This window comes from Cupressus sempervirens, chromosome 10 (genome assembly GCF_028749045.1).
Source record: "Cupressus sempervirens isolate cs-2001-9-10 chromosome 10, ASM2874904v1, whole genome shotgun sequence".
Lineage (NCBI taxonomy): Eukaryota > Viridiplantae > Streptophyta > Pinopsida > Cupressales > Cupressaceae > Cupressus > Cupressus sempervirens.
Genome location: NC_143127.1, coordinates 320,428,698 through 320,438,799, shown reverse-complemented (window position 1 = coordinate 320,438,799; position 10,102 = coordinate 320,428,698). Strand labels below are relative to the sequence as shown.

The 10,102-nt window shown below is 38.0% G+C and overlaps 1 protein-coding gene across 1 annotated transcript; it reads right to left on the bottom strand.

Annotated features, from left to right (window-relative positions):
- Nucleotides 1–328: 328 nt before the first annotated feature.
- LOC149533904 (cytochrome P450 750A1-like) lies at nucleotides 329–2,578 on the bottom strand. The gene is made up of 2 exons (XM_089805049.1): nucleotides 1,602–2,578; nucleotides 329–1,176 (listed from the first exon to the last, which is right to left on the bottom strand). Exons 1-2 carry the CDS (start codon nucleotides 2,484–2,486, stop codon nucleotides 547–549), a joined length of 1,515 nt encoding a protein of 504 aa, XP_089661175.1. The 5' UTR covers nucleotides 2,487–2,578; the 3' UTR covers nucleotides 329–546.
- Nucleotides 2,579–10,102: the final 7,524 nt, after the last annotated feature.

The following is a 10,102-nucleotide window of genomic DNA, read 5'->3' as shown; positions in this document are numbered from 1 at the left end:
CTGATAAATAAATAAATTTAACTTTAAAAAAAGTTATAAAGAAAATTCTAATATGTGTTGAATCATAACTCGTAAAATATATTTAGATTTTTTAATGTTTTGTAGACACAATAGAAAAGAAATAATTTATTATGCATTAAAACTATACAATATTAATAGAATAGGGATAATGATATACTATTTTGTTTCAAGTAGTTTAATTCATGGTGTGATCTTGACTAAAGATAACATGGTTTCTAAGGTACTGAGGATATTACAAGAACACTACTAAAAGATAACATCGAGACAAAGAACAACCATTGAATAACAATTGAAAAGAAGAAACCAATTTTTTAAGAAGAACTAAAGTCTTTTATTAACTACTAAAGGACAAACCAAAGATATGGAAAGTAAACCACCCTTGGAGCCTTTAGACTACTGCATACTTTATATGTAACATGTTGTAATACATTACAACATTTCACATCTTAATAAGATGGGTAATTATTTACTAAATATATGATTTTATATGATTTGAAGGAAAATGGACTATATTATTTATACTAGCTATATTTTTTTGGATGATGGTGCTAACCTCCAACTTGGAAAGCCAAATAGATGTTTTTTTCTAGGAATTGTTGTTCCATATGTTTCATTCATATCTATATCACATTCACTTCTCCAATCAAAGTAGTGAAAGATATGTCCTAGTGCAACATGAACAACTGCAGTTCCTATGGAAGACCCAGGACAACCTCTCCTTCCCGCACCAAAAGGAATCATGCTTAATTCTAAATCATTGATTTTGTTGAGACCTTTATCCATAAATCTCTCAGGTCTAAATTCCAAAGGTTCTTCCCATACTTTTGGATCTCTTCCTATGGCCCAAGCATTCATTATAAGCCTTGTTTTTGCTGGTATGTAGTAGTCACGATCAGGTCCATTCACAGTACAAGCTTCTGTAGATTCACGTGGCACAATCAAGGGAGCTGGTGGGTATAATCTTAATGTTTCTTTCACAACACAATGCAAGTATTCCATTCTTGAAATATGAGAATATGTCAGTTTCTCATCATCCTTTACAATAGAATTAATTTCTTCTTGTAATTTCTTCATCATAATTGGATTTCTCAATAATTCACTCATTGCCCATTCAAGTACAGTTGTCGATGTATCTATTGCACCAACAAACATTACCTACAAAATGCATCATATAAACGAAAGCATATATTAAAACATATGTGGCACAATAACTAAAATAAATTAGGTCACAAAAGTTTTAAAATATTTGAAATAATCAATAGATGTTTCTCTTTCTAATGATTGACGGCAAAGTATGACCTCAGACATTCTAAAGATTTGTTGAAGAATAAATTTAAACTATATATATCAATAAATATATTCAAAAGTATGCAATACAAAATATGTATATGCATTTCCCAATTCAATCATCTAGTTCAAATATTCTAACACAACCACCCTCGAACATCACATGTTAAGGAAGAAATTAAGCTTAGAAAATTAAATCTACTTTACCTATTTAACACTTTGAACCTAGAAATTTAGTCCTAATGTCCACGCTGACCTATTTAACTTTGGCAAAACTGAAAAGTTTAACTTACAAAAATGATTGCCTTCTTATCTTCTGCTGTGATTTCCATGTCGACGAGCGCGTCGACCAAGTCTTTCTGCCCCTCACTTTCCTCTGCACCGCTCCTCCTCTTGCGCTCCGCGCGGTCATCTAATATTTTGCTAAAAACTGCATCCAAGCACTGGTGGGCATTCTTCATACGTTGCCTCAGCCCCTGCAAGTCCAGCCACTCAAAAAAAGGAAAGAACTCGCCAATATTCACAGGTCCCATCAGATAAGCAACTTCCATCATCAGTTCCTCAAACGTCTTACCGCCGGACTGGAGATTGCTATTTGTGCTTCCCGTCAACATCCGCCATGTCAAGTCGGATACGTAAGATGCAACGCTCTCGGTCACATTTACGCTCACTCTCCCCTCCTCGCTCTTCTCCCACATCGATTTCACCATCGCCACCGCCTCTTCCTCCATCACCTTTCCGAATGAATCGATTTTCTTTGAACTCAGCAGCGCCACTACGCCTATTTTTCTCATGTCTCGCCAGTATTCTCCATGGGGAGCAGTAAAGATGTCCCTCCCGTTGTACAACAAGTATTTGCCAGCCGCCGAGGACGGCCTGCTTGAAAAATTCAAGTCGTGGGTTTTCAGAAACTGTTTGGTCACCTCAGAAGAAGAGGCGACCACAACATCAAGAGAACCCAACTTCAAAGACATAATTGGCCCATGTTTCTCAGCCATGCTCTGCAGAGTGCGATGAGGAAGAGCTCCCAACTGGTGGAGGTTTCCTATGATGGGCAGCGCTGATGGCCCCGGCAAACATGACAACCTCCCCTTACTTTTCCTCGTCAGAAGGGAGAGACACACAGAAAATAAAAGGATTCCAATGCTTATTGCAGAAACACTCATATTCAGATCCATTGTCAAGGAAACCCAAGATTAATCCAGAGTACTGGTTTGCTTTGATTGGGAGAGAAGCTTCTCTACATATAGAAGAATCACTGCGACTTCTGCCCTCCGATTATCAGAGCATGACATATTAGAGATTGCGTTTGCGTTATAATGTGTTACACTAAACATTGAAGTCATTGCATTGTCCCCACTTATGAAAATGACAATTTCTTCTTTGGTCATCTAATTGAAAAGATGTATAGATGATAGTTGCTGCATTTACTTCCACGCCTTTTAATTGTCAAGGAAACCCAAGATTAATCCAGAGTAATGGTTTGCTTTGATTGGGTGGGAAGAATCGCTGCGACTTCTGCCCTCCGATTATCAGAGCATGACATATTAGAGATTGAGTGGGTGTTACAATGTGTTACAATAAACATAAAGTCATTGCATTGTCCCCACTTACTAGAGATTGAGTTTGTGTTACAAGCTGTTACAATAAACATGAAGTCATTGCATTGTCCCCACTTACTAGAGATTGAGTTTGTGTTGCAATAAAATGCCTCTTTTTTCTTTGATCATTCAATTGAAAAGATGTGTATAGATGATAGTTGCTCCACGCCTTCTAATTCCTCCATTTAACTGATTATGGCGTAAATGGTTTTAGTCCTGAACATTAAACCTCGTTATTTACCAACAGCATACGACCACTATCCCACGTGAAACGAACATTGAATACGCTGAAACGACCCCTTTCCCACGTGAAACGACTATTGAACATGAATGAAACGTGGTTTTCTTTACGAAAGAAAATTCAAAGTTTTAATTGTATCTTCAGAATCCTTTTTCGTGAATTGTATTCTAAGTATATTTTTATAATAGAACATGACTATTCATTAAAAAAAAAAGTTTTAATTTATTGTTTATTGACTATATATATTTATTAATTGTTTGAATCAAAAACTCTTAGACATCTCATGCTTGAAACTTTGACTACTTAACACTTTTAGCCAAAGAATCAAACCTTAGTAGGTGATATTTAAGCCATCCACTTTAACTTAATGCTTTAAACTTTGACTATTTAACACTTTTAAACTTTGACTATTTAACACTTTTAGCCAAAGAATCAAACCGTAGTATGTGATATTTAAGCCATCCACTTTAACTTCATGTTTGAAACTTTGACTATTTCACACTTTTAGCCTAAGAATCAAACTTTAGTACGTGATGTTTAAGCCATCCACTTTAACTTTTTGTGAATTTTTGTTCCATTAGATATGAACAAAATCAAGTCTTTTAAAATTCTTATTTAAAAAATAAAGTCACATTTTTATATTACTCATTATTTATTCATTATATTTATTACGTTCATGTTTAAATCTAAATAGACTTTTTGTCCAATTTCTTTCCATAAGACATGAATGAAACTAAGTCTTTAAAAAAAAAAAATTTAAGAAAGAGAATTGTGTTTTCATATTATTTATTATTTATTAACTATATTTGCTAATTTTTTGATGACTAGGCCTTTTCCATTAATTTGTCATTTGTGTGGAACCAAACAAATTTTTTAATGCCCGTCCTTAGTGGAGGGCCTGTGTTAAGGTTCACCTTTCTAGGGACCTTAAAGAATCCATGGGAATCTAGATGCTACCACCTTTACTCAAAAGGTGTTTTATCTGAATCTCCCAAATACTTGTTTTCATTGTCAATCTATTGTTCACAAGATAAAGGATTGTCCTCTTCTTGAGCACAATTTCTCTTCGGTGCAGGAACCCAAGCTGGCTTTAGCTACTAAAAAAGATGAGTGGACAATAGTTGTTAAGAAAGGCAAGGGTGCTACTAAGCCAAACCATGTTTCTTAAGAACCTAGCCATCCCAACTCTAGTGTGGCTCCTCTTGTGCCCTTGACATTAGAGGCTCCTCTGGTTATGCTGTCACCCATTTCAAACCCAACATCGTAGGGGACAACTAGAGCTAGAGGTACGAGTAGCTTGGGTTCATGCACCTAAATTAGCTTCTATGATTTTCTCTCTATCTCTTTGTTGCTCTCACAAGCCTGAAGCCCAGAATGTAGTCACTATTACTAGGTATAACTGAAGAGCCATCACTTTGGGTGACCCCTCATTTGAATCCTCCACTTTCTTGTATAACACCTTTTCCTCGCTTGAGGACAAGGAGAATATGCAAACTAGTTTATGATGAATTTTCTCTCATGGAATGTGCACGGGCTAGTAGACCTCCCTAGAAAGTATCATGTTCATGATACCAAGTGTAGGCTTGGCAATATTGATGTTCTGTGTTTGCAAGAAGTCAAAGTCTCTAAGTTCCTTTTGAACTCAACTTGCCGTGAGATATAGTTGGATGGTGTTAGCTTTTCTTCTCACCATGAAGTTAGTTGAGGTGGTGTAGTCACTCTCCTCTCCCCTTGGCTTTTCCCTATTGTTATTTCCCATGGTTCTAACTCCATGCAAAGAGTAGTTCAGATTTTGTTGTCTTTTCAAAATCATACTTTTGGAATTGTCAATATATATGCCCCTAATGATGCAGTTGAGTGCTCACACTTGTAGAGGTAGTTAGCTGATTCTTTGCTACCTACCACCTGGATATTCTATGGGGATTTTAATATGGTTGAGCTGGCTATTGATAAAGTGGGAGTTCTACCTTTTCGATGGTGAGCTGGTGAGTGAGAAGCCTAGTTCTACATGTGGAAAAAGTTGGGTCTTTTTTTATCCCAATGTTCATCACCGCTAGACTGATGGCATCTGGGAGACATGGTCCAATTTTTGAGAGGGTGCTCACAGGGTCCTTAAAAGGTTGGACCATGCTATGATTTGTGCTTAGTCCTTTTTTTCTTTTTCTTAAACGAGTCTACTACCTATCACTCTACTCCCTAACATGACTCTTTTGGATCATTTTTCCATACACTTCTCCATTACCTGGCATTCTACTGCACCTCATAATTGTAAAACTCAATTTTACTTTAATAGTTCTGTGTTGTCCCATCCACCCACTACCTGTCATATTTTACAAACTTGGAACCTTGAACCTAGGCCCCACTCTTCCTCTAGGTGGACTCAATGGTAGAATGATTTCATCACCCATACTATGAGGTTTCTTCATATTTATGAGAGACAATTGGCCACATATCACAAGAGATCCTATAAGGCCACAATCAAAGATCTTTGTATGGCCACTAAAGCTCTTGCCATGAATATGTTTGATATGGATCTCAAGGTTCAACTTGCCAACCTTTAGCATCAAAAAAAAGTTGTAGATAATTATACTACCTGGGGAGCTCAACTCAAAGTTCACCTTTTTTTGGCTAGATTTTGGTGATCAAGGTTCCAAAGAATTCTTCAATGTGTTGAGGGCATGCCACTCTGTAGTGGGGATCAAATGCATTTGGGATAGTTAGCACACCCTCTATGAGCTTCCTGACATTCTTCAAGCTTTCGTTCACCACTATGAAAAAGTTTTCATAGCATAGGGTCCCTCAGTGGCTTGGGACCAAGCCCTATAGGCTTGTTTTACTAGCATGGCTAAAAGACTCGCTCCAAAACAATATGTGTTCTATAAGCAAAAGCTCACTCTAGAGGGCCTCAAGGAAGCTATATTTTCTATGGTGGATGATAAGGCCCCTAGTTGTGATAGCTTCCCTTGTGAATTTTACAAGGCATTTTGGGATGAGATTGGTCCAAACCTACATAAGGTTTATATTGAGGCCTAAAATTCCTATTCTCTAGGAAATATTATTAACAAAGGGAATATCAATTTCATACCTAAGGTGGGTGACCTTGAAGACATCTAAAATTGGAGCCCTATTACATTATTGAATGTCTCCTATAAGATCATTACCAAGGCTCTCTTGCTTAAAATATGTCATCTTCTTCCTCAAGTCATTTGCCTTGAACAAATAGGTTTTATCAAGTCTTGTTATATCTTGGACGATATAATTATTGTGTGGGAAGGGATGGAATGGACTCGTCATTCCAAGAAATAGATCATCTTTCTCAAAATTGATTTTGCCAAATCTCATGGTAGAATTGAGTGGCCTTTCATTCTTACAACTCTTCAGCCTCTTGGGTTTAGCCCTACCTTTTACAATCTGTCCAAATGCTTTTTGGAGATTCCTTTACTTGCATCTCCATTAATGGCCAATAGTCTTAAGCGTTTGGCATTTATCAATCAATTTGCCAAGGATGTCCACTGGTGCCCTTCTTATATGTATTGGCAGTAGAAGGTTTTGAGTATTTTCTTGCCAATACCATTTCCCAAAGAAGGGTCTGAGGTATTCCCCTCCTGGACTCCCCTCATCAACCTGTGAATGGTTATTTCATAGATGACTATTTTCTCACTCTCATAGAGGATGAAGAGAATATTCACTCTAATTTGCAATGTCTTGACACATTCTGTCTTGCTTTAGGGTCCACCATTCAGTGGCACAAAACCCTTTGTTACAGGTTGTCTTATCTTCCCCATCCTGCTTGGCTTGAGCAATATCAATGGAAATGGGTTCAACATGGGGTAGTCTTTCAATTTCTGGGTGTCCCCTTCGCTTTCCATGCCTCAGCTATTAAACTCTAGAATGTAGTTCTTGCCAGAATAAAGAAAAAGTTGGAGTATTAGATCACCAAACCTCTTTCCTTGTTGGGAAAATTCTAGATTTGCTCCAAAGTTTTAGCTGCCACCCATTTTTATATTTCTTCCTATTGAGCTCCTTCAAAGGCCTCTTACCTCAAGCTTGAGTGCCTTTGACATGACTTCATTTGGGCATCAAATACTTCTCACTAGGGCTTTCATAGAGTTGCTAGGGACTTCTATTGTCTTCCTAAGGAGTCTGGTGGCCTAGGCCTACTGTCCACTTAGAAGTAAGGTACTACTTTATGTGCCAAATGGGTGATTCGAGCTCTTTCTGACAATGAAGCCTAGAAGATTGTGTTAATAAATTGCATTTCCCCAAGCTTTCTAGTTCACTGGCCAACCTGGAAGGGAATTTGGTCTCAAACTCTTCTTGTTACCTTTGAACCTTTCGAGATTCCAGGTACTTTTGTTGCTAGGAGTATTTGGAAAGCTTGGGAAATAGTTAAGCCCTGGCTTTGCTAGGCTAGCAATGGATTTAGAGATGGAATTTCCATGAACCGCCATAATCTCTGGTGGTTACCTTTCTTTGCTACCCAAGGTGTTCCCCTAGCTAACATGCATGGGGCTAGTTTTTTGCACTTTTTAAAAAGTGGCACAAGGATCCCCAAAGATCTTTTTTCTACAGTTACTATGAGATTACAATTGTGGGAGGACATGAGAGTTCTTTCCTAACTCACTCATCTAAATCGACAGAATTTTGATCTTCTAGTTTTTGTAGTGCCTTCAAATTTGTTACATAAAGTGGGCATTTAGTCTTCTCACCCTTAGTGGAAGGATTGGTATTGGTATCTAGACACTCTAGTCACCAGCTATAAACCTAGGTTGGGCTATCAATGGTTGGTTCCTCACCTACCCATGGTTGATGTGCTCAACCAATGTTCGCATTTACAATCCTCACATCACACTTGGAGTCATAGTTTCCCCACTATGTGGCATGCCGTTATTGAACCCAAAATTATGCCTTTTGCCTAGTATATTCTTTTCTAGGGCTTGCCTTTGGGCCCCCAGCTATGGTACGTGAGAGTTCTTGACCCTTGTTGCCATTTATGTGGTCAACTAGAGTCCTTTTAGCACATTTTTTGATTCTATAGATAGGCTCAGTGTTATTAGAAATGGATCCATGATCTCTTTCGACCCTTCCACCCATAACCTTTTTCTTGGCATATGGTTCTTTTGGGTTATAATACTTTGATACCCTCTAAATACACCCAAATATGGCATGCTTTCAGATTGCAAATCTTATTTTCCATTTGGAAAGATCACAATATAGTCATTTATACTAAAAACACAATTGACATTAATGTGCTTATGTATGCTAAAGCATGTATTTATAACAATGTCATGTTGTAGGTTCAAGTACAAATGGATAAAGTGGCTTTGGAGGTGGCTCACTTATAGGAGCTTTTGGCTAATTGGAGAAATTCCCACTGTACAATTGCTCATGTTCTACTAGGTGTGGCCTCTAGTGGTTGTACCACTCCTTGTGGTCACTGTCAAGGATGTAGCAGTTCTACTCGTTGCTCGCACATGCCTCACTCTCAACTGCACTGCTCTCCTAGCGATGGTGCTTTTGGTTGATGCTACTGTTCTGGAGGTTCTAGTGGTCAACATCACTCTACCTTGCCTCTTCGAAGATTTGGTTTGGGGTGGTCCATCATGGCTCCTCCTATTGCTCCTACTACTAGTTGGCCCTCTACTCACTTAGACCTAAAGTGGGTGTATCCCTAGCTAGACTCAACCATTTCTCCTTCCAAGTCTGAGTGAAAGAAAGATGAAGATAATGCTACTTCCACTAATGATGAATGGGCTCTCCTTAATCCATCTACTCACCCCACCCTCTAGTGGGGCTCTGATGATAAAGATCCTCCTTCCTCGCCAGGTGCTGCATTGGTAGCATGAGGATTTCTTTATTTTCTACTGATTTCTAAAAGTTTTTTAATGAATAGTTGATTTCTACTTCCCTTGACCCCTTCTTTTTTGAATATGTGTTTATTGTATTTTCTTTATAATATAAGGAAGAGACTATTCATCAAAAACAATTTAAACATACATATTCACAAAAAACGGGCCAGGGGATGGCATTTGGCACACTTGGTCCAATTTTTGAGCTAGACCTAATAGAGTTTTTAAAAGACTTGACATGGCTATGATTTCTACATAGTCCTTTTGTTCCTTTTCTCAAAAGCATGCCTTGCCTATTATTCTTCTACTTGATGTGACATTGTCAAATCATTCCCCCATCCTCTTTTCCACCACCTAGTAGATAGGTTAGCCTCGCTCACAGAAAACCCTTTTTTACTTGAACACTTCTATGTTGTCCCATCCACCAACTTTTTCTCACATCCTAGATGTCTGGAATCTTGAGCCTCGACCCTACAATCACGTTGGTTGGATTAGATGATGGAATGATGCTATCCTTTGTAGTATGATATTTCTTTGCATTTATGGTAGGCAACCTCTTATGTATCACAAGAAATCTTATGAAGCCACTACTCTTCATCTGCATATAGCCTTTGAGGCTCTTGCTTAGAATCCATTTTATATGGATCTCTAGGTTTGGCTTTTCAACCTTCCATATCAGAAGGAAATCACATATAATTATGCTGCTAGGGGGAGCTCAAATCAAAGCCTATCTCCATTGGTTGGAGGAAGGTAGTCAAGCTTCTAAGGAATTTTTTAGTGCTTTGAGAGCTTGTCATTCTGCTATGGGTATCAAGCACATTTCTGAAGATCAATAGGTTTTTACTAACCTGTCTAATACTCTCTAGGCTTCCATGCATCACTATGAGTAGGTTTTTATGGCTCAGGGGCCCTCTATTGTGTGTGATCAAGTGCTACAAGCCTATCTAGTTATTAATCCCAATAGACTTGCTCCTAGATAGTATGCCTTTTGTGAACAAGAGCTTACTCTTGTAGACTTAAAGGAAGCTATCTTATCCATGGCTGATGACAAAGCCCCTTGATGTGATGGATTACCTTGTGAGTTTTATGAGATGTTTTGGGAT

Coding starts and splice junctions, on each gene's coding strand:
- LOC149533904 (XM_089805049.1), bottom strand. CDS start 2,486: ATGGATCTGAATATGAGTGTTTCTGCAATAAGCATTGGAATCCTTTTA. Junction 1,177..1,601: donor ATAAGAAGGCAATCATTTTT/GTAAGTTAAACT, acceptor TGCATTTTGTAG/GTAATGTTTGTTGGTGCAAT.